The sequence below is a fragment of the Capricornis sumatraensis genome, chromosome 1 (assembly GCF_032405125.1).
Source record: "Capricornis sumatraensis isolate serow.1 chromosome 1, serow.2, whole genome shotgun sequence".
Lineage (NCBI taxonomy): Eukaryota > Metazoa > Chordata > Mammalia > Artiodactyla > Bovidae > Capricornis > Capricornis sumatraensis.
In genome coordinates, this window is record NC_091069.1 from 80,420,612 (window position 1) to 80,445,291 (window position 24,680).

Below are 24,680 nucleotides of genomic sequence, written 5' to 3' on the forward strand. Positions count from 1 at the left end.
ACTGAGTTCTGTGACCCTTTTTAGCAAATTATTGAACCCAAGGAAGGGATCTTGGGAACCTTGGATTTACAGTCTGTTGGACAGGAGCAAGAATATCCCTCTGTATTTGTGTGTGTGTTCACACACAGGGTGGAGGTGGGTAGTGTTGTGGGGCTGAGGGATCTGGTGCTATCCAAGTAGATAATGTCGGAAGTAAGTTAAATTTGTAGGACACCCAGTCGTTGTCTGTTGAGAACTGGATAATTGCTTAGTGTGGGAAAAACCTGCACACATCTCATATCAGAAATATTCAGAAAGAGAAACCAGGAGTCTTTTCCCTTTACAGAATGACAGCAGTAGATACTAACATGCAGTAGACAAAATGCTTTCACAAATCCTATAATCAACACCCCCCATGAAACCAGTTCAGTTCAGTTCAGTCGCTCAGTCGAGTCCAACTCTTTGCGACCCCCAGCAGTCCAGTGTTTAAGACTCTGCCTTCCAGTGCAGGGGTTGTGGGTTCAATCCCTAGACAGGGAACTAAGAGCCCACATGCCACAGGGTACAACCAAAAATCTAAAAAATAAACTTGTTTTTAAAAGAGTCACTCATTAAAAAAAGAAAGGGTTCTGCTGCTAAATAAAAAGTTTGAAAAGCACTATCCTAGGCCATCAGTCTAAGAAGCACAATCTAAATACCCTGGTGACCTACCTTCTCATCAGCTGTATGTGTGCTTGCACGGCTATCACACCAATAGCATATTAATAAGTAAATCTCTATCTTTAACTCTACCATCCATCCTTTGGCTTTGGAGTTAAAAAGAAAACAGGCCTAAGCATTGGAAAATGCAAACAGTTTATTCACATAAAACTTTGCGCAAAATATTCAGGTTGTAAGAATTTCAATCACCAATGAGCACAATGCTATAAAGTGAAAATAGAAAACAACAAGACTGATTAAGTAAACATACCCAAAATTAAATGTTCAAATTACCCTCTTTGGGTTATTCACTACTGTCTAGCTGTGCTCATATGGACATGTGGCTATTTAAATTTAAATCAATTCAAATTAAGTAAAATGTAAAGTTCAGTTCCTTAAGTTGCACAAGTCATATTTCAAGTGCTCAACAGTAAAATTCTACACAGGCAAATTAATCGAATTAGGCTACTTTAGTCAAGTGCTCATACCTTGTAGTTTTGACTGTATTGTTTTTATCTCTTCAGTTTGGTTTTGGTTGATCAAACGAAGATTCTGATTCTCCAATTCCAACTAAAAGAAAATAATCGTTTTCTTGTAAACAGGGATAAGAATTTCTAAAATATACCAGTAAATTATAACATTGAGAGCATGTTAATACCTAATTAAACATAAACAAAATACAAAAGAAATAACTAAATATCAGATGAATTTATCAGCACAGATTATTAACCTAGATAATTATGACTTTAATATTTATTCTTTCCAGAGCTAAAAGTTTTCAATGTTTTTCACCCCTATGCCTTTACCACTGTAAAATTATTTTAAACCAAATTATTTCAGCATTTAGTCTGACATATAAACTAAATAATGTGTACCACTCAGAGAATATTGAATACATTAATTTTATGAGAAATTAATATTCTCACTTATTATTCTCTAATTACTTAAAGTTAACTATTTAGAACTAAAGTCAACTAATTAGAATCAGGCTACTTAAGACTGATTATCATGATTCTATCAATTCTTCTTTAACTTTAGAATTATATAAGCCATTAAAGTGAAAGCTACCTATCTCATATTAATTAAAAGCCAGCAGCACCACCAACTGATCAAAATTTTGTTTCAGATATTCTGACGACTGATCTATTTGAAAGAAAGAAAAGGTTAAGAAAAGATAAATATGGCAATAAATACCTCATTCAACTTAACTGTTACCCATTCTTTGATCTTAGCTGCTTTCTCTTCTATTATTTTAGCTTCTTGAATCCTTATTTGTTTCTGAAATAACATTAGTAGTTTGTTTAGTTCAAACATAAGCTCACTGGCCTGGAAATATACAGTTACAGATATGAAAGGCAAGTCTACTTAAAACTTGTTTCCAAGTTAAGATGTCTACCTTTAAATTACCAAAAAGAGGATAAAATGAGAGTGGCTGTCCAGCAGACAGAATAATAAAAGCATAAATATATATTTCTAGTTTTAACATCTGCTAGTCTCTCTCTGAAAGGTCATATGCCAAAATCAATCCACTGAATTTATCAATAAAATGAACCATTTCTGGAAACACTATGATTTAGAACATGGAATAGAAGTCAACCAACTCGGTGAGAGGAGAATTAGAATCTCTTCTGGGGTAGGGCTTGCTTTCCCCTCAAATGCTATAGTTTTAAAAGGTTCAGAAAAAAATAAAGATTGAGAAACTCTAGCTCACATTTTGGAAAAGGAAATGGGAAACCTCTTCAGTATTCTTGCCTGGAAAATTCCATGGACAGAGAAGCCTAGTGGTCTACAGTCCATGGGGTTGCAAAGAGTAGGACACGACTTAGCAACTGAGCACAGCTCACATCCGCCAGCCTTTAAACCTGGCTATGGTCACAAAACTACTGAGAATGTGACGATCATATAAATACCAGTTGGTGGGGGCTGAAAACCACAGACCTAAAGCAACAGTGACATCCAGAGAAATGAATAAAAATGCTAAAAATAAATGATTAATCACTGAATAATTTTATAGTGGTTATATCTAATTGATGCTAAATGACTTTTTAGGTTAATAACCTTAATGCAATTTTTTTCTTAAAATTTTTTTTAAAAATAAATACTATAAATTTGATCTCAATAAAGTGATTTAACAACAGTGTACACATTTCTAAGCAGGAGGATTAGTGTCAAACAATGTTTAAAATTTAACCTTCCATAAACATTTCTAACACCCTAACAATCTAAAGCAAAGATTTATTGGAAACATTTTACAGGCATAAATGCCTGCTGATAACCAAGTGTTTCCAACATAAAGATTCACATCCAGAAAGTGGTAGATACTGCCTTGGAATTTTTCTGGACTTAAAAATAATGTATTTAACTTGCACTTTTCACCAGTAAATGTGATGTAATCTTAGGGGTTACCGAGTAAGATTTCTGACCAAAACTTAGAAATTTAGGCTTTCTCTTTTTAATCTTTGCAATTATGCGTAAATGAATGCACATATTTAGCACTCTTTGAGATCAGATACTTCCTAACCTGCTCTTCAAGTTGCAGTTCCAAGTTTTGAATGATGTCTTCTTTTTCCTGTATTAGAGTTTCCAGATCTTGACACTTTTTATACAACCTTGTCTCTGATTCACTGGTTTGAATATTAGCTGCTTTTAACTTCTCTTCCATAACTTGTACCTAAATTCAGAGGAGAAAATATTAAAACTATGCAAGTACTTAATTTATCATAGTATTAAATTCAGATTTTACTTTAACATTAAATAGATTCCTAAAAGATATCATCATGAAAGGAAAATGGTGAACAGTTTTAATGCATTTAACAACTATAAAGTTTAAAGACTAGACTATTTTCCCAAGTGATGTTAATTCTGAGGTGTATGAAGATACATAAAAGATTCTCAGGATGGGATGGGGAGGGAGATGGGAGGGGTGTTCAAGATGGGGAACATATGTACACTCATGGCTGATTCATGCCAATGTATGGCAAAAACCACTACAATATTGTAAAGTAATTAGCCTCCAATTAAAATAAATGAATTAATTTTTTAAAAAGATTCTCAGAATATTGCTATCATGTAAGGAAATGTACATGTTAATTAGATCTACAATAATATGCAAACTATCATATAAGCATAGAGTCAGAAAGTTTCCAGCCCTCATTTTTTCATATTTAAAAAAAGTAAGAATATCAAGTAAAAAAGCTGAATGGTGAGATAACACTCAGATTGGAGGACCTAGTATAATAACACACCCTAGGAAAAAAAAGCTGAACTTCAGGTGAAAAAGATACATATTTTCAATGGAAAACAAAAGAACCTCAAAACCCCAATGATGAAGTCATAGAAAGTAAAAAAGCAAGACAGTCAAGATAGAGGTAGGAGAGTACATTCTGTGAGGATTTACTGATTCAATACTTAACAAAATATTCAATGAACACTTGCCAAGAGCCAGGCCTAGTCCAGGTCCTAAGAAGACATCAGTTTTAATAAAGCAGACCCCACCCCCCAACCTCTACCTGCATAGAAATTACCTTCTAAGAGAGATCACAAATACAATAAAGATTAAAAATCACACAGTATGTTACAGATGGCAATAAAGCTAATGGGCAAAATAAAGCAAGACAAAAGAGACTGCTATACGACTAGGGGCTGTCGTGCTTCACTTTAGTATCTAATATACACATTGGCTCTGCTTGGATATTCTGCAAAACACATCTGGGTACCCAAAATCTTTGAAGAGGTATGTGTGACGTTAATATTAGTAAGAAAGAAAATAAAGTACTGGGCACCATACACAATATTAAGACTTTTATTCTATATACTCCCAGTAGGTAAGAATGTAATTTTAGTCATGTTTCAGATTATAGGGGACAAAAAGAAAAACATATAAGGCCATTTTAAAAATTAAAGATGATAGCTAAGATGAAAAATATTAAGCTATTAAAATATTTCTGAAAAATCACAATGGACTTACTTAAAGCTCAAAAATACTTGATTAATGAGGACTCCTAGAAGGAGGTGTTAAGGCTAGTTCAGTTTTGTGTTTTTAACCACGAGTACAAAGTTTCATTTGTGAGTTCACCGTATAAATGTAAATTCAACTCAAATGCCAAAACTGTCCTATTTAAATACCACTCACATGGCTGGAAACTATGAAAATAAAAGTAGATCCAAAAAAATAGGAGAAAAAATGTATTCTACAATCCAAATGACAATTTTAAGTAACTTTAAGATTTAGAATTTTTAACATAATATAGCAGGCTTTCTGCAGGAACTTCAGAACAAGAGGTCAAGGACAAAGGCCTATTTCAGAGATGTTGTCCTGAAAAAAGCCAGAGCCAGAGAGCTGGACAGTAAATACCAAAGGTCAGTCTTAGGATCGTATAGTCAGTTTCACACCAGGTATTCTGTAGCTGTGGTAGCAAGGAAAGAAAATCAGAGGCCAAGTGCAAAATGCTAGTTCTCCAAGGAGGAAGTAATAGATCATAATACTCCAGAAAAACAAAATTAACTAAATACGAATAAAAGTAAATATTACCAGACCTACATCTACAGTCTCCTTTTATTAAGCTGGAGCAAGTCCCCTATGGACACTGGGCTGCCACATAAAACTGTCCTACTATTACTCAGAAAAGATCTATAGTTCTGGAAAACTATGACTTGGGAGAACTCTTCTTCCCTGAAAAACACATCCAGCTTGAAAGGTGTTTTCATTTTATGAATGAATGCTACAGTCAGAGCTCCTTCCCTGCATCTTCGCCTTGTACAACTGTTTCATTAGACTATGACTTTTAGATAAACAACTTTCCTGGGCAAGAAAAATATTGAAAGAAGTAGCAAAATCTCTTTGGGAGAGAAATCACAAAGTTGTTACAGGCAACTTTCCTACCAAAGGGTCCTGTTGAAACCAAGTTCCATAAGATTCACCAGCTTTCCTTGGCAATTAATGTGAACAAGGTCTACAGAAAAGCTAAGAAGCATACAGATAAACAAAGCGGCCTTTAAAAATATCTTACTACAAGTACACAGAAAATAGGCTAGATCTTCTTCCATTCACTTAACTTGAACCATATAAAAATGATTCCCTGGTGGCTCAGTGGTAAAGAATCGCCTGCCAAGGCAGGAGACACAGGAGATGTGGTTTTATCCCTGGGTCGGGAAGATCCGCTAGAGGAGGAAATGGCATCCCACTCCAGTATTCTTGCCGGAAATCCCATGGACGGAGGAGCCTGGCAGGCTACACTGCATGGGGTTGCAAAGAGTCATACACGACCTAGCACTCAAGTACATAGAAAAATTTTAACTACTCAGAGACTGGTCAATACTAAACACTAAAGGAATTTAAATTAGTTATTCTATAAACTCTTGCAATTATCAATACATGGGATATTCTCCAGTGAGGAATGCTTTGTATTTTCAGGCTCCCTTTCTCTTTTACTTTAGGAGAGCCTCTGGTTACATCAACTCCCTCAGCACACTCCTCAGCCATTTCCCCAAAATCCTGTTGATGGTGAGCTTTTGTGCAGTCAAGGGCTAATGTAGCAGGCTTGGGGTACTCAAACCCTGTACATTCCCAAAGAAAGAACTTGCCCTTGACTGTCTTCTGGGAAAGAACCTCTGAGCCCCTGGAATATTCTTCCTGTTAAGGTTTTCTTTATGTATCTGATATACTGTGTCACACCAGTTAGTTTATGCTCAGCGTGATTTATAGCGAATGTCTTTTTTGTTTATGTGGGTCATGGGCCATGCTGTATCAGTTTGGTCTCTGGAGGGGTTGGAAGTTGAGTAGCTAAAGTGGGTATGCATTCCATGCCTATAAGACTGACCAGGGGAGGGGGTTTGTAGGCATGGAATAAAAATGATGGACACCTAGGCTTGGATGACCAGTCCTGGTTGGCAATGTGTCATATGTGTTGTCTACATCGTTGATGGAAGAATCAAGAACATTCCTGTGCAACTCCACTGTGAGAGGACTACCAGAAGCGCATACCTGGTGTCTCCTGGACTCTGCCCTATGTGCATTTTTCCTTTGCTGAAGTTAATCTGTACTTTTACTGTGATAAACTGAAACCACTAGTAGAACAGCTTCTCAGGATTCTATGGCTTTTCTGTGAATCACCAAAGCCGAGGCTGGTGGTGGGGACCCTGACACAACTCCCAATGGTATTTTCCATTTTCTTGCCTATCCTGGAGAAAGCAGAAGCTGCAAATATCGCTCCCATTGTAACTATCCATATCAATATCTCCCTTTTCCCACCTCCAACCTCATCTCTCCCTCTCCCACTACAGGTAATTGACATGTGACTATATTTCTGAGTGGGGAGTGAAAGTTTCTATTCCTATATAAATATTGCAATTATGTGACAAAGATACTTAATCATTCCAAAATACAACAAAAACATGGTTAAGGGAAGTTTGAATCCCATACTATTTTCCAGTTATACAAAATTATTGCAAATTAATCATTCTAATCCTATTTTAAACAGTTTTTTCAGCAGAGTGCTCCATAATTTATGTAGTAAGGCCAGACCCATTCTCACTGAAAGTGAAAAGAAACACCGTTAAATAGTTTTCCATATAACAAAGCCAATCATTCCACGGTCCTAAATATTAGGATGATTGAGTAGTTATTTATTAAGCACTAGAAATGACTTGGATGCTAAGAACCAACTGTAAGAAAAGTAGATTAGCCCACAGATTAGAAGGAAATTTAAATCTAACTCCTACCAAAACTGAATCAAATACAGGCAAGGGACTGGGTCCTAAAGACATAACTGAAAAGACAAAGCTTCTACAGGAGAAATTATCCACTCCTCTTTGGTTAGCATAAATCAGTGTATTAGATTGTACCAGGTGGCCCTAGTGGTAAAGAACCCACCTGCCAATGTAGGAGACAAGAGACACGGGTTGATCCCTGAGTCAAGAAGATCCCCTGGAGGAGGGCATGGCAACCCACTCCAGTATTCTTGCCTGGAGAATCCCATGGACAGCGAAGCCTGGTGGGCTACAGTCCATAGAGTCGCAAAGGGCCAGACACAACTGAAGGGACTTAGCATACATGCATACATGCATACAACTGCCTAGTCTGATAGTTGAGAAGGAATGCTGTATATCAGTATCTCCCATATGTGCTATTTGCTTCTTTTCTGCCTCACTAGATTTCTCATATACAGTACTGGGTTGATTTGCACATAACTGCTTTCAAAATTTATGAACAACAACAATAAAGATGTACTACAACATTGCCAGGATTTCTCTCGAAGAATGTGTGATTCTTTTTTCTATCAGCAATTTATTTGATGGTTATGCAGGTGAGGCCCACACATTTAATACACAAGGAAAAATATGTACAAAGTTAAAATGTAGAGTTGAGCTGGTTACAGTTGACAACTGCTTTTTGTGGGGAAACATTCTTTCTAGGTTAATATAAATACAGTTTAAGTCTTAGGATATGGCTCAATGACAAAGGATAAGCTGGATTTAAGCAACATAAACAGCAGATAGGCCATAGTCCCATGGAAACTGTTAAAGAGAGCAAAAGAGTCAGTTACTCTAAGTTAATAATATTTACTTAGTCTTAACAAAGGCAAAAAAAAAAAAAAGGTAATATAATCAGTGCCTTAGAATTAACTTGCTCTCTGTTTATATTTCCTGTTAACTTTCAGATTCATTATGAAATATTTAAGCCAAAAATTCTTCTGAAGCATAACAAAATAGCTACTCTATAAATTTAAAGTGTTATGACAAAAAGCAATATCTACTGATTATATGGAAACTCTGGGAGATGAATATTGACCTTTTTACCTGGGTGGGGGTGGGGGCAGGGGGCATTAGTAGTGTTACTTTAAGGCAGTAACTCTAAAATAAACCAATAATTTTCCCTAAAATTTTATAATTTTATAAAATTGTATAATTTTCCCCTAAAAATGTGGCACATAGAATGAAATAATTTTATACTTGATATCCTCAAAGTGAAAGTCACTAAGTCGTGTCTGATTCTTTGCAACCTTATGGACTATTCAATCCATGAAATTCTCCAGGCCAGAATACTGGAGTGGGTAGCAATTCCCTTCTCCAGGGGATCTTCCCAACCCAGGGATAGAACCCATTGCACGTGGATTCTTTACCAGCTGAGCCACCAGGGAAACCCAATATACTCAAACAACAACTTCAAATAAGAAATTCTTCTTGTTAACTTTTAAGACCAGGAGTTGGGCACTGATGGCTACAAATTGCCATGGTTTCCTTTTTTAAATTGGGAATAAGGATTCCTTCTTCCTTTCAAGATCCAGTAAACCAAACAGGGGGAAAATGAAAACCACAAATTGAAAAAAAAAAAGATATTTAATTTACTTTAATTTTCAGAACTAAACAAATTTGCTGCATATATCAATTTAGAAAGTTAACTCAGGAAAAGGCAAAACAAAACCATCTTTAATTTCTTTCTTTTTTTCCTATACAGGCAGTTAAAGGGAAAAAAGGGAACGGAAGGAAAGGGAGAGGAAGAGAAAGGGAAAGTAGCAGAAGAGACAGAGATGCATGGAGATAGCCGTGAGTGCAGCAACCAAGAGGGATGCCACCAGGAAACCAAAGTCAGAAAGGGAAAGACAGTGCAGGAGACCTGGAAGTCAAAGAGCTGACAGAATGACAGACAGGCGCTGCAAGGCTTCAGGCTGAGCTGCGACACACATAGAGGGCCCACTACAGGAAAAGCCATTTGGCACAGAGTGACAAGGGCTTCCCAGGTGGCACCAGCGGTGAAGAAGCCAATTGCCAACGCAGGAAACTAAGAGAAACGGGATCGATCCCTGGGTCGGGAAGATCCCCCTGAGGAGGGCACAGCAACCCACTCCAGTGTTCTTGCCTGGAGAACTCCATGGACAGAGGACCTTGGCAGGCTACAGTCCATAGGGTTGCAGAGACAGACACTACTGAAGAGACTTAGCACACATGCGTAGGGTGACAGAGAATGACATGAACACAATCTTTCTTTTAGAATATAACTGGCCTTTAATGGCTTTACTGTTAATTATTGGCTTTTTGTAGATATAAGTAATTACTACTTGGTCCCATCAGCTAAGGAAAATAAAATACAAAAAACCAAGCACAGCTTACATCCTTACCATTACTACTAGTACTTATATCAATATCTACATTTGGAGTTTTAAAGAATTATTGCTAACTTTTTGACGAGGTGATGGTACCTGCAGTTATGACTTTTAAGTCTTTATTTTTAGATGGGATGCTGAAACACTCTTGGGTAGAATCATATGCTATCTGGGATTTGTTTCAAAATAACCTTGTATAAGGATAGGGAGGCAAAAAGTGGGTGCAGGCAGACTAGCTGTGAGTCAACTAATTGCTGAAGTTGATAATGGGGGTTCGTTATCTATTTTCTCTACTCTTATAGTGCTTGAATTTTGCATAATAAAGTTTAAAGATTCTCTGGTGGCTCAGAGGTTAAAGTGTCTGCCTCCAATGCGGGAGACCCGGGTTCGATCCCTGGGTTCGGGAAGATCCCCTGGAGAAGGAAATGGTAACCCACTCCAGTATTCTTACCTGGAGAATCCCATGGATCTTATCTTCAAGTATAATTAATTTAAGAAAATTAAGGGGGCTTCCCTGGTGGCTCAGTGGTAAAAAATCTACCTGCCAATGCAGGAGACAAGGGTTTGATCTCTGGTTCGGGAAGATCCCACACGCCGTGGAAAAACTAAATCCATGCGTCACAACTGCTGAGCCTGTGCTCCACAGCCCGGGAGCCCCAAATCCTGAAGCCCACATGCCCCAGAGCCTGTGCTCTGCAACAAGACAAGCCGCCACAGTGAGAGACCCGGGCACCACGGCCACAGAGCAGCCGCCGCTCACCGCAGCTAGGGAAGAGCCTGTGCGGCGACAAGGACTCAGCATGGCCAAAAAAAAAAAGTCATTAACACAATTATTTTTAAAAAGAGACAACTAAGGATTAGGTTAAATTGGGTTAAGTTAGTCAGACCACTGAAACGATCTACTGTGTAAAATTAAGTCTTTCAGATGAAAATAAGATTTGGTAGTATTCAAGTTGAAGAAACAAACGTAACAGGCCTAGAGCAAGTATAAGAAACTTAATATACACTTCTGAGAAGAAACAATTTTGTATTTAAGACTTCTGAAATTCTTGACTTGACTGAATCTGACAGAGATCTTTTCATAAAATGTGAATTTACCAATGTATGCTCCTTAGGCAAATTTTAAGGCTGGTAGGCTCATCCAAACCACTCATTTTACTGTGGGCAAGGCCTAAGAAGGGCTAACTGACTTATCAAAACTTAATTTTTTCAAAGTAAAAGTAGTACCAGAACCAAAAACTAGAAAGTATGAGGATAAACAAGAAGAAACCAATCATCTATAATTCCATCTATAATTATAACTCTGGTTAAATTTCAGTGTTTCCTAACAGCTTTTTTTAAACTCAGGTTTGACTCACCCTGCCCCCACATCTGTTAACATGTTAAATACAAAAATCTGTATATATTTTTCCCGATATAACTCTAAACATCTTTCTACACTGGCTCAGTCAGTAAAGAATCTGTCTGCAATGCAGGAGACCCAGGGTTGATTCCTGGGTCACGAGGATCCCCTGGAGAAGAAAATGGCAACCCACCCCAGTATTCTTGCCTGGAAAATCCCATGGACAGAGAAGCCTGGCAGGCTACAGTCCATGGGGGTCACAAGAGTTAGACACAACTTAACGACTAAACCACCACCACCAATAGTTATTTTTAATGGTTGTTTAATATTTTATGGAATAGATACAGTTCACTAATTCATTCTCCTATAATACTGCATTCATATTATTTCCAACTCTTTATTACTATAACTAAAGCTGCCAAGAACATCTTTATACATAAAACGTCATTATGGCTAGGCATAACCATAAAATTAATATTCGAGGTTTTTTTTTTATAAGTGAAACTTCCTAATAGAAGCATTTGTGACCTTTTGAAAATTTGTTAAGGGACAAAACAAAGTTAGATTCTATATGTTCTCTATGGAGCTAGCTTATAAACAGCATAAATGACAAAATGAAGAGGACAGCTGAAAACTGTTTTCAAGATTATTTTGGGCAAAACAATGCTTAAATTGGTAGAGGCAAAAGAAAATTTTTTAACCAAAACTATACCCTACCTGTTGAAAAGCTTTTTCTGCTTGACGCTCAGCATCAATAACTTGTTTCTCAAGCTGCTGCATCTGAAATGTGAGAAAAGACATAAAAAATAGAAAAATTCATATTTCCCTTTTGGAATTCTTTAGGAACACTTAAAATACTTCAATGGATATTAATTACACAGAATTGAGCACATTAAAGTTTCTTTCAGGGCATATGTAAAAACTGATCAAACAAAATACCAAAATTTTGATACTCTTTGTAATATGTACTACATGAGTATTAATCAGTAGAATTTTCTTCATTGGACTATATGTTAGAAATTATTGGTCATCATATTTTAAGAATAGTAAATTAAATCTAAGATAATAGTAAGACCTCAAATGTCATATGCTTTGCTGATCAAAAAGTCCCAATGATGGGGGGAGGGATAAATTAGGAATTTGGGCTGGTGGTTCAGATGGTAAAAAATCTGCCTGCAATGCGAGAGACCTAGGTTCGATCCCTGGGTTGGGAAAGTCATCTGGAGAAGGAATTGGCAACCCACGCCAGTGTTTTTGCCTAGAGAATTGCATGGACAGAGGAGCCTGGCAGGCTACAGTCCATGGGGTCACAAAGAGTTGGAAATGAGTGAGCAACTAACATATATACATTACTACACATAAAACAGATAACCAACAAAGACATGCTGTATAGTACTGGGACTATACTCAATATCTTGTAATAATAACCTATATAGGAAAAGAGCCTGAGAAAGAATATACACGTATATACATATATATATAATAAGCTGATGGGATGTCCCTGGTGGTCCAGTGGCTAAAACTGCACTCCTAAATGCAAGGAGTTCAGGTTCAATCTAGAACTAGATTGGAGAACTAGATACCACATGCTGCAACTAAGACCCCAGTATAGCCAAATAAATAAATATTTTTTAAAAAGCCTCAATCACTTGGCTGTACACCTGAAACTAACAACACTATAAATCAACTATACTTCAACAAAAAATAAATTAAAAAAAATTAAAAAAAAAAAAAACATACACTGAAACAGGCTTAATATAGGGGAAAAAAGTCCCAGTGATATCAGAAAGTGGTACATTTTCATAAGCTTCACTGGTGGTATGTGTAAGTCACAACTGAGTAGTTTTAATTCTTAAAAAGATTGTGATAGAAAGAGTATGGAAGATACTCTGATAAAATATACATATGTCCACAAAAGCATACGGCACAGAGGTTGAAAAAATATTTGGGTATTTTTTGAAAGTTCTGTGGATAATAAAATGTTTGAAGATATCAGACGGTGGGAAATTAAAAAAAAAATTTGGGGATTTTAATACTAAACTGAGTAAGTAAAAAAGCAAAAGTCTTAAAAAGGATCTAATACAAATTAACATAATACACAACCATGATGTAAAACTAAATTTTGAATTATTCTTTTCTGAGTGTTGAAGTCTGGTCAACACTGGAGCCATCTGTGGCTCAACCTATGCTCACTGTCACTTTTATTGCTGGTGGACATTCTCAGATGCCCTGAACTTCCAGAGCATCTCAAACTCACAGCATCCTGGGTGTGATACAACAGCACCCATGGCTGATACAACAGATCACCCCCTTCTCAAAACCATGGAGGAGTGGCTTCCTGCAGCAGGAAGCAAGGCTGCCAGCTCTGGACCACATGGGTGACAGGAATCCCAGCTGAGGCATGTGTTATTCTCAATGCCTTAAAGGTGGTTTCTGTTATGAATACATAATTTTTTAAAGCTGTACTGGTTTGGAGCATTTGCTGCATTTTGATACCTATGTTTGGGCAAATTACCAGTCGACACAGGTAAAACTCAAGACCATGACGAGCACCATCCCTTTGCCCACCAAACTACAAAAGAGCTCTTAAACATTTCAGAAGTGCAGCACATGGAGCTTAGTAAAAGTATCTGTATTTACTGTATCATCCATGAAAACCCGATGGCATTACTGGGTACTCAAAGAATCGTATACCAAACACTGTGACAAAGCAGAGCACCACAGTACTAAAAATGAAAAATTACGGTCTAAGATAAAAAATGGCATGTGGATACAGATGAGAAAAATGGACAAATATGTCTCTGGAAAGCGCAGCAACAGCCGCAACTGGTTCTTTTTGGCACATCCTACTACACTCGCTGTCACTGAAAACTCAAGAGTATATTCAGTTTACTAAGGATGTATCTCAGCCTTTATGTCTGGGCCACACTGTAACATCTGGCAACCTTGATTTCATGACAGTAGGAGGAGGAACTGCTTTAACTATGGGAGCTATGAAAAGAATTAACAGACTTCTGAATAAGTCTCCGTGCATGCGTGCTTAGTCGCTCAGACGTGTCTGACTCTGTGACCCTGTGGACTGTAGCCCACCAGGCTCCTCTGTCCATGGGATTCTCCAGGCAAGAATACTGGAGTGAGTTGCCATCTCCTTCTCCAGGGCAGTAAGTCCGAAAAGTATGCAAATCCAAGTGTGATTTGGAACTTATCAGAAGATACGCAGCTTAGCAGTCTGCCTGAAATATGCAGGAGTTCTTGCAGAAAGTAAAGAGGATTCCCAAAGAAGAATTCTATTTAACACAAAACCAACCGCATATCTTATTCAAGAGACAATGTCTCATAACCCTGAGCAAGTAGTAGAAGGCTGCTGTTCAGATATAGCTATTACTTTTAATGGACTGACTCCCGAAAATATGATAGTAATGACATATGGCGGGTACCAGTCCAGAGCATTTGGACATTATTTTAGCAACACACTGATTTTCTTGTCTCCAGATGGTTCAGAAAATCACAGAGGACTGGGAAATGATAGAACTGTGCTGTCCAAGGGCACTTGAAATGTGGCTAGTCCAAATTGAAATGTGGTAGAACTGTAAAATACACACTTCATTCAATAACACAGTATTTGAAAACCTATTGCAAAAAGAATAAAAATCTCAGTAATTGCTCATATTGACTCACTTGAAATGATATTTTAATGTCACATTAAGTAAAATATAATATTAAAATTAATTTCATCTACTGTTTCTTTTTCATTTTATTAATGTTGCTAGAAATTATAAAATTACATGTTTCTCACTTTATATTTCTATTGGATAATAAAAGTGTAAAACACTTCATTGTCACCATATATTGTAATTTAACTGCCTGTCCACATGGCAATATTTTTTTAAGGTAGTTTATTGCAAGGATCTAGATTCTGGAAGAATTTTAAAATATTTGGATACATAAATAGGCATTCTCTGGACCTCATATCACCTTTAATTTTTGTGAAGATATTTCCTGGTGGCACTAGTGGTAAAGAATCCACCTGCCAGTACAGGAGACGCAAGAAGCACAGGTTTGATCCCTGGGTCGGGAAGATTCCCTGGAGAAGGAAATGGCAACCCACTCCAGTATTCATGCCTAGAAAATCTCATGGACAGAAAAGCCTGGTGAGCTACAGTCTATGGGGTCGCAAACAGCTGGACACAACTGAGCACATCAGTACAACACATTTCACGTTTAATAAACAAGTACTGTTGTCTAACAGCATTTTATTGATTCTGTTATAGACTATCGCATTACATAAAGAAGTTGGACAAGCAATGTATCTCCTGTCTAGGACAGTGCTTAAACAAAAAAATTAACTGACATGCAAACACCGACATCACATCCCTTCACTACTGACAATATGCTGACAAATATCATTTCTACACCATAACATCATTTCTACAATGCAACGACACTGCATTTTCAGAGGAATTTCTACACTTGTGCAGCCTTATCCTCAATTTTGAATATTTTTGAGATTCCCAGGGAAAACAGGAAAATCCACAAATGGGTTGCTGCTTTGTAGACTTTGGCTAGTGAAAATAAATGACTGACATACCTATGAGAATGGCCGAAATCCAGAACACCGGCAATACCAAATGCTAGCAAGAATGCGGAGGAACAGGAACTCTCATTCACTGCATGCTTTCTTATAAAATTAAACATACTCTTATCATCCTATCCAGCAAGTGTGCTCCTCGGTATTTACCCAAAGGAGTTGAAAACTTATGTTCACATAAAAACTTTACACAGATTATTTACAGCAGTTTTATTCATAATTGCCAAAACTTGGAAGCCATCAAGATTTCCTTCAATAGATGACTGGATAGATAAACTGTGGTAAAACCAATGAAATATTATTTACTGCTAAAAGGAAATGAGCTATCAAGCTATGAAAAGGCATGAAGGAAACTTAAAACATATTATTAAGTGAAAGAATCCAAACTGAAAAGGCCACATAAAGTATGACTCTAACTACCTAACATTCTGGAAAACTATGGAGACAATAAAAGGATCAGTGGTGCTGAGGGTGGGGCTGGGGGAGAGTATGGAGAGGGATGAATAAGCAGAGCACAGAAGCTTTTTACGACAGTGAAAGTACTCTGTTGGAGAGGGAAATGGCCACCCACCCCACTATTCTTGCCTGCAGAATTTCATGGACAGCGGCTACAGGCCACGGGGTCGCAAAAAGTCAGACATGACTGAATGACTAACCACTACACTAAATCCTCTGTATGATACCATAATGATACATACATGTCACTATACATTGTCCAAACTCATGGAATGTACAACACCAAGAGTGAAAGTAAGAACTCTGGGTGATAATAATGTGTTAATGTAGGTTGAACAGTTTGTAACATGTACCACTCTGGTGAGGGATGTTAATAATGGGGATGGCTAACTATGGAGAACAGTGTAGAGATTCCTTTAAAAACTGGAAATAGAACTGCCAAACGACCCAGCAATCCCACTGCTGGGCATACACACTGAAGAAACCAGAATTCAAAGAGATGTGTACCCCCATGTTCACTGCAGTACTGTTTACAATAGTCAGGATATGGAAGCAACCTAGATGTCCATCAGCAGAAGAATGGATAAGAAAGTTGTGGTACATACACACAATGGAATATTGCTCACTATTAAAAAGAATGCAATTCAGTCAGTTCTAATGAGGTGGATGAAACTGGAGCCTATTATACAGAGTGAAGTAAGTCAGAAAGAAAAACACCAATATAGTATATTAATGCATATATATGGAATTTAGAAAGATGGTAACGATGACCCTATATGCAAGATAGCAAAAGAGACACAGATGTAAAGAACAGACTTTTCAACTCTGTAGGAAAAGGCAAGGGTGGGATGATTTGAGAGAATAGCATTGAAACATGTATATTACCATATGTGAAATAGATGACCAGTCCAAGTTTGATGCATGAAGCAGGGCATTCAAAGCCGGTGCACTGGGACAACCCAGAGGGATGGGACAGGGAGGTTGGTAGGAGCGGGGGTTCAGGACGGGGGGGCACACATGTACACCCATTGTTGATTCACGTCAATGTATGGCAAAAACCGTCACAATATTGTAATTAGCCTCCAATTAAAATAAATAAATTTTAAAAAAGAAAAATAATGAGGATAGCTATACATGTGTGGGGACAGAGAATACATGAAAAATTTATATCTTCCACCCAATTTTTCTGTGAATCCTAAGCTGCTCTAAAAAGACAAAGTCATTTTTTTTTAAAAGACTGAATAATTTCTCAAAGGGGACCACTTTGAATGTTTGCCCCCAACTCTGGCAAATTTACATCTTGGAATCCTAATGCCTAATGTGATGGTGATTAAACCTTGAGGGTGGGCCCCTCATGAATTGCATTAGTGCTTTTATAATAGAGTTTCTACAGAGCTCCCAGCCCCTTCTGCCAGGTAACAGTACAAGAAGTCAGTGACCCAGACAAGGGCCCTAACCTGACTATGCTGGAATCCTGGTATCAGACTTCCAGCCTCCAAAACTGTGAGAAATAAGATTTCTATTGTTCATAAGCTACACAGTCTGTTGTTATTTTATTACAGCAATCCCCATAGACTAAGACATAGAACTGGTTCTGAGAGTGAGGTGCTGCTTAACAAATATCTAAAAATGTGGAAGCAATTTTGGAACTGGGTAATGATAGAGACTGGAAGAATTTTAAGGTACATGGTAGAAAAAACCTACATGACCATGAACAGACCATTAAAGCAATTCTGGTGAGAGGTCAGAAGAACAGGAAAGCTATAGAGAAAGCCTCAGTCTTCCTGGGGTGCACAGCTAAGGACTGTGACCAGGTTGTTGATAGAAATGATGGCTGGTAAAGGTTCTTCTGATGAGATGTCAGGTGGACATGAGGAACATATTACTGGAAACCAGAGGAAAAGTGAGACCACAGCCTACAATAAGCATTGGAGCATCCTGAACTTCTCCCCTAGAGCTGAATGCCCTGTACAACCCTGCAAAGACCTACAGGGGAAGTGAGTGTGGGGCTGGGAATAGTGGGTATTAATGGAAAACATGTGGCCTTAGAGCCAACTAGTTCTCTGAAACCTTCTCACTTATCCCCATGTGCCGAATGTGCAGCAGCTAACCATTTACTTCCTGTTATAAGACTGAATGTTCTTCTCCTATGAAGTTGAATAAATTACTTGGAGGGCTCTAGTCCAACAACTGTGGCATTTATGGGCTCATGGTGTAATAAGCAGTCTCAGACCCACTCATTCTAAAGCAAATATTGATAGTCAACCAGCACTGATTTTATACACAACTGTTGGTCAACTTTTCAGATATTCCATCCTTAAATATAAACAGACCACCAAAGATCATTAGACATTTGAGAAAAGCTTGCCACCTGAAAAAGAAAAATCAAACATAAAAGTGGAAAATAATCTCAGAGGAAAGAAAGATAATTCAAGGAAGAGAACTTAAAAAGAATTAACATAAGAGTTCAGGAACCAGGAATTTTCAAATACATTATTTCATAGCCATGTCATAGACAGAAATTGTTATTCCAGTTAGAAACATTAGGAAATTGGTGTTTCGAATGCCCCCAGCCAGTGACATGGATGGGATGTGAGCCTTCATGCTCAGAATCCCTAGTGCTCTTTTAGTTGAACCACAGCTGCTTAGGTATTTATAAACTCCACCCATAGTGTATAGTTATACAGAACCAAATGAAAATCAGTCCCAGATACATGAAACCACAAAATCCTTGGCTGGGAAGCATCTGTCTTTATTTTTGTCCCTTGTATTCTATTCTTTTGGCCTAAGAATCTTTTACTAGTAACTTAAAATCATTAACATACATAATAGAAACAATTTTAAGCTGTATGATCTCAAGAAACCTACTGCAGAAGGAAACACACCATTTAAAAAAACTTGTTGTCAAAAATAATATCCTCAGGATTTCCCTGGTGGTCCAGTGGCTAAGACTCTGCAACTCCCAATGCAGGGTGCCCAGGTTTGATCCCTGGTCAGGGAACTAGATCCCACATGCCACAGCTAAAGGTTCTGCATGCTGCAACTAAGACCTGGTGCAGCCAAATAAATAAATAAAAATGTAAAAATAGTAATAATAGCCTCAATCAACAGCCCCCAAATAAAGTTTTTTTAAATAACCTTAAGTCAGCCTGAAAATCTCATTATTATTATTATTATATGTACAATTTTCATTGCATGTCAGTTGCTCAGTTGTGTCCAACTCTTTGCGACCCCATGGACTGTAGCCCACCAGGCTCCTCTGTCCATGGGATTTTCCAGGCAAGAATACTGGAGGGGGTTACCATTTCCTTCTCCATGGAATCTTCCTGACCCCGGATTGAACCTGGGTCTTCCAAATTGCAGGTACTATCTGAGCCACTAGGGAATGTGCTGTGAAATATTAGGTGGGGCAAAAGAGTAACAGGACATATGTGATTTAAATAGGATAACTGTGGTGTTGACTGGACTGTTATATGAAAGCAAACACAATGCTGTCCAGGGACTCCTTATTCCTAGATGGGAATCCTAGACCACCTCAGGGAAATCACACTGACAAGAGGAAGGTCAAGTGGTAGGAACTGCCAGACAGCAATGCTGTATCAGATAAAGGCAGCATTAGGCTATGCAAGCCATGCTGATGCCTAAAGGGAAAATTCTTCATTTGTTTCACCTTTTTCTTTTCACTGAAAATCTAACTAATAGGAAATAACATTCACTTCAACTGAAAAATAAACTTTCCCTTTCCCTCCCCGACTCTGAAAATGAACTAGTAATACTGTAAAGTAGAAAACTACTTAAATCTCAGCTTCCCTGAAGCGTTTATGTTTGGCATACTAGAGATATTTCCAACACCATTCCTTAAATTCCTCCAAAGACCTCTCCCACTTACAGTGGGATTTGCCCAAGATTTCAATAAGGACTTTTCTTCACAAGCTTCAATATTCAAAGTTACTTAGAAATTGTAATGGAAAAATAAATAGGTGAAAAAAATAGTTTAAAAAGATCCCATGTATTCTCCTAATCCTAATCTCCAAAATATACAATGTATATAAAATTGAAATCCATCTTTAATTATAGGAACACTCTGAGATCCTCTCACACATTTTTCCTAAAAAAATTCAGAAAGATGTCTATCAATCTATAATTATACTACTTTAGTTTTTAAATAATAAAATAGTTATTTTTATTATTTTAAATAATAAAATATTCTAAATATTAAAAAAAATAATTATAATTTTTAGGTCCTCCTTTTATACTTAACCAGTGTGTCCAGTCAGAAAGATACAGGAAAATAATAATGTGTTACTTCTATATGCCAGGCACTCTTTTAGCTGCATCACAAAAAAGTGCGAAAGATCTAAGGTTTTATGCCAGTTCTGCTATTTGTTACCTGTGTGATACTGGGCCTCCTGCTCAAATACTCTCAGTCTTAATGTCAACATCTTTAGATTGTGGATAATAATAGTTACCTCATAGAGTTATTGTGGGGTTTAAGCTAGCTAATGGTTGTAGTCAAGGCTTAGGATCCATAGTTGGCACCTAGTGTTAGCAGTCTATAATCAGTGCCAAGAAGAGAGAACCAAGAACCAGAACTGTAGCAGAAAAGAAAAGTTGGACAGAATTCCTGGCAAAGAGCTGAGGAATCAAATTAGAATTCTCTCAAGAATCTTCAGCTTTAGGCCTGCATCCATCTGGAGGGAAGGTACAGAGAACTATTGGGAAGAATCCTTGGGGCAAACTGGTTCTAACACAAAACCAAAGATCACAGATGGGAACAGACTAGCCTCTGGAACGCGATATTTGACTCAAGTTGGGTTGGCATGCAGAAGCAATGCAACAGGGTTTGCCTTAAAAAATATGTAACGTTATGTAAACTGTTATTACTACATACGTACATACACCCTAACTTACACAGACATATGCTGCCAAGCAGAGATGGATTTATATGTTGTGTGACTGAAAAGAAAAGACAACAGATGAGTAGGTGAGAATATTAGAGAAAGCAAGGAATGTGGTAATAAAACTAGACTAGAGATGTCATACAGGGTGATGGCTAAGCATTCAGGCTCTAAAAACAAAATGCCGCACTTAGTTGCTCAGTCGTGTCCGACTGTCTGCCACCCCACTGACTGTAGCCGGCCAGGCTCCTCTGGCCATGGGGGTTCTTACACAAAAATACTAGAGGGTGTTGCCATGCCTTCCTCCAGGGGATTTTCCCAATCCAGGATTTGAATTGGGGTCTCTGGCATTGCAGGCTTTACCAGGTGAGCTACCAGGGAAGCCCCCCCAAAAAAATGCCTATTTACAAATATTGGCCAAATATTAACTTCATCATTTACATTTCTGCATGAACTCAGTCAAGGTAAATAACTTTATGTGCCTTAGTTTCCTCTTGTGTAAATATGAATAATAATATCTACCTCATAGGCTGCTATAAGGATTAAAAAAATAATAAAGTACTTAGAAGATTGCCTGGCACATGGTAAGCATCAGTTTCCTAATCTGTAAAATGGGAACAATAAAACCTATTACTTCACAGGTTGTTATTATAATAACTAAATAAATCATATCTGTACAGTGCTTAGTACATAATAAATCAATGTTTGGTATTTTTATTTTAATACCAGTATTTGATATTTTTATGGGTGGGTACCAAAAATAAATTTTAATCCAGACAAAAAAATAGCAAAAAATACAGAAAATATCATGAAAAAGTGTTATTCTTATTTTGGTGTTGAATATATTTACTGGGAAGCCATGAGTAACTTGGCATGTTTATCCTCTTTCCACTGTATAAAACACATATGAATCACTCCATCTCTGAGATCTGTCAAAGGATTTAAGACAAATAAAATTACAGAAGACACCAAAAAAAGGAAGAAGAAGAAGAAAAAGAAACCACACCTAAAACAGCAATTCTGAAATAATATTCCTCTCAATCTTTATTCACTGACAAAGAAAAAAGAAAATTTAGTAACTAAATTAATGACCAAAAACTATTTATAATCTTACTTACAAAGAAAATTACACTTTTAAAATTTACAAAATGGGCACTCACAAAGAAATTTCTTACGACAAGCCCACTGAAGAACAAAACAAATATTGGCATTAAGAATTTAGAGGTCAATTAATTGGAACCCCAACAAGCATAACTTTTTATAACCTCTTATAGAGAAAGTCCATAAAGAAACCAGGAGAGTACAACAGTCAAGGGAACCAAGAAAATTTTGAATAGGAGGCTGTGGTCAACAGCGGGCCAACTGTTGAAGGGCTGAGGTACGTGGGACACTTGGGACGTGTCCAGTGAGGTTGAGCAGCAAGGTTATAATTAGTGATATTGCTAAAATCATTACATGGGGGACAATCATAGTACAACCTGGGAAATGATTTTTACAGAGAGAGGAGCAAAAGACAAAGCATGAGTCACTAACTCTGAGTTAGGATAAGCTTTCCCAACTTGGAGATAATCAGACTGGGACTTTTTTTTCAAGTTATATTTTTTATTTTAATAGTGATAAATAAAGTAAATTGATAGTGGGGATTCATTCCACAAAACCTATGACCGGGTCATCCTCTAGCCCAAAGTGATTAGAGTAACTTTAGTCTTTGCATCTAAAAGCTATTAGTGCACAAAAATTTAAGAGGATACATTTGAAAGGTTAAAGTGAATGGTGTTTCACTGGATTTTATTGCAATTCTTCTGTGCTAAGAGATTCTTGGTTGGCAATGCAAATAAGATTTAACACGATTTTTAGAGATGTGATATGTGTACCGGTCTCCACTCTAAAAGGATTATGCAGGTTAGAGTTTAAGAAACCACCTGTAAGTTCTGGTCAGTTCTGAACGATCATTAATACCATTTATATAGCCATCCAGACAGCACTGCTAATACAAATATAATGTGAGTTACGTATATAATTTCAAAACTTCTAGTACCCATATTTACAGTTAAAAACAGGTAAATAATTTTACTATTTTCTATTTAATCTCTTGTCCAAAATATTATCATTTCAACATGTAATCAATATAAAATTATTGCACAGGTATTTCATATTCTTTTTACAAACTAAATCTTTGAAATCCAGTGTGTATTTTACATTTCCAACACATCTCAATTTGAACTAGTCTCATTTACAGTGTTCACTAATCACTTGTGGTTGTGCCGGCCACATTGGACACAGCAGGGCTAGAATCCAAGCTCCCTGGAAATAGCAACATGCATTGTCTTATTCACAGATTTGTAACTGTAGCATTAAGAACAGTGTCTGGCACGAACACATTGCAATGAATATTTGTTGAATGAATAAACAAATGAATTAATCTATTGGTTTTATACACATATATTAAAAAATTCTATGACATAAATGAAATTTTAATTACATGGTTAGAACTATTAAGAGAAGCACAGAATTATATTAATTCAGTTCTATAGTTTAGTGATACATTGTTTGTCAACACAAATTCCTAAATAGGCATATACTTCCATATATAATGTTTTACTGTATTTTACCTTACACAGGGAATGATCAATAATCACTTTAAAGATAATTTGTCTAAACATTTAGTAGATCAAAATGCTATCACACCACACTAAAATCAAATAAATTATAGCTGTTCTTTCTAGCATGAATTAATTCTACAGTCATCAAATACATACAATTATTAGATAGTTCACCAGTATTTGCAAAGAAGTGTTTTTTGTCTTAATGTCCAATCCATTCTAAAACTAGCAAAAGAATATGCCCAATAGAGTGTCAGGTCCCTGACAAAAAATTAAATGATATTCATTACTTTTTAAATGTTTACCTCCTAAAGTACTGAGATTACTTAATATAAATGAAATGGGCCCCAAAGAACTGATGTTTTACTAACAAAGGTGAGGGAGAAAAGCTTACCTTCTCTGCTAAGAGCTCTCGTATCTTGCTTGCTTGAACTCTAAATTTCATGAGCTGGGACTCCAGGGCTACACAACGTTCTTTCCAATCTACTGGCCCTTCTGTCTCAGAAAGCTCTGCCATAATTATTCTAGGAAAGAACGCATTCAAACAGCATACTATCAATTAGCATTCAGGATAATTCCTTAAATCATTCAACGCACACATTCTAGCTACCATCTAATGATATCTAAAGGCAAGTTTTGACTCCTAAGATAAATTCCAGAACCTGGTGACTACTCATGGAAAGAACTTAGGAGAGATGAGGCCAGGGAAGGAGGCCCAACTGGGTTATTTAAACTTTCTGTGTAACTTAACCTTTCCATGTCTCAGCAATCTAGAAAGAAAAAGGGGGAATTCAGCAATAACGAACCATTCTTCTCACAGATAGGTAAGGAACAAATTAAATATTGCTGTCCTTAACATCACTTTGGACACCGTAATAGTATCACACAGAGTACTGTCATTATTTTAGCTCCGCTCAACAGGTAAGATTTTTAAAAATCTGTCAGTTCATAATTTTACCACATTAAATTTACAAAATTATTAGTTTTGCTTCCATTGGTAGTATTGTATGTGCG

The 24,680-nt window shown here is 37.0% G+C and overlaps 2 protein-coding genes across 2 annotated transcripts in view; one reads left to right on the plus strand and one right to left on the minus strand.

Annotated features, from left to right (window-relative positions):
* Nucleotides 1-24,183, minus strand: part of PLEKHH2 (pleckstrin homology, MyTH4 and FERM domain containing H2) — an 89,830-nt gene extending 65,647 nt beyond the window's left edge. The window contains exons 1-5 of the mRNA XM_068977880.1: nt 24,061-24,183; nt 11,839-11,901; nt 3,200-3,349; nt 1,873-1,956; nt 1,167-1,248 (exon numbers count right to left, since the gene is read on the minus strand). Coding sequence (XP_068833981.1) covers nt 1,167-1,248; nt 1,873-1,956; nt 3,200-3,349; nt 11,839-11,901; nt 24,061-24,183 — 502 coding nt within the window. The remainder of the gene's footprint in view (nt 1-1,166; nt 1,249-1,872; nt 1,957-3,199; nt 3,350-11,838; nt 11,902-24,060) is intronic.
* Nucleotides 13,226-14,675, plus strand: C1GALT1C1L (C1GALT1 specific chaperone 1 like). Its single transcript, XM_068986315.1, is given in 7 exon segments — nt 13,226-13,230; nt 13,424-13,645; nt 13,647-13,784; nt 13,786-13,999; nt 14,001-14,143; nt 14,284-14,341; nt 14,343-14,675. Coding segments are annotated over 7 exon segments (1,113 nt in total).
* Nucleotides 24,184-24,680: the final 497 nt, after the last annotated feature.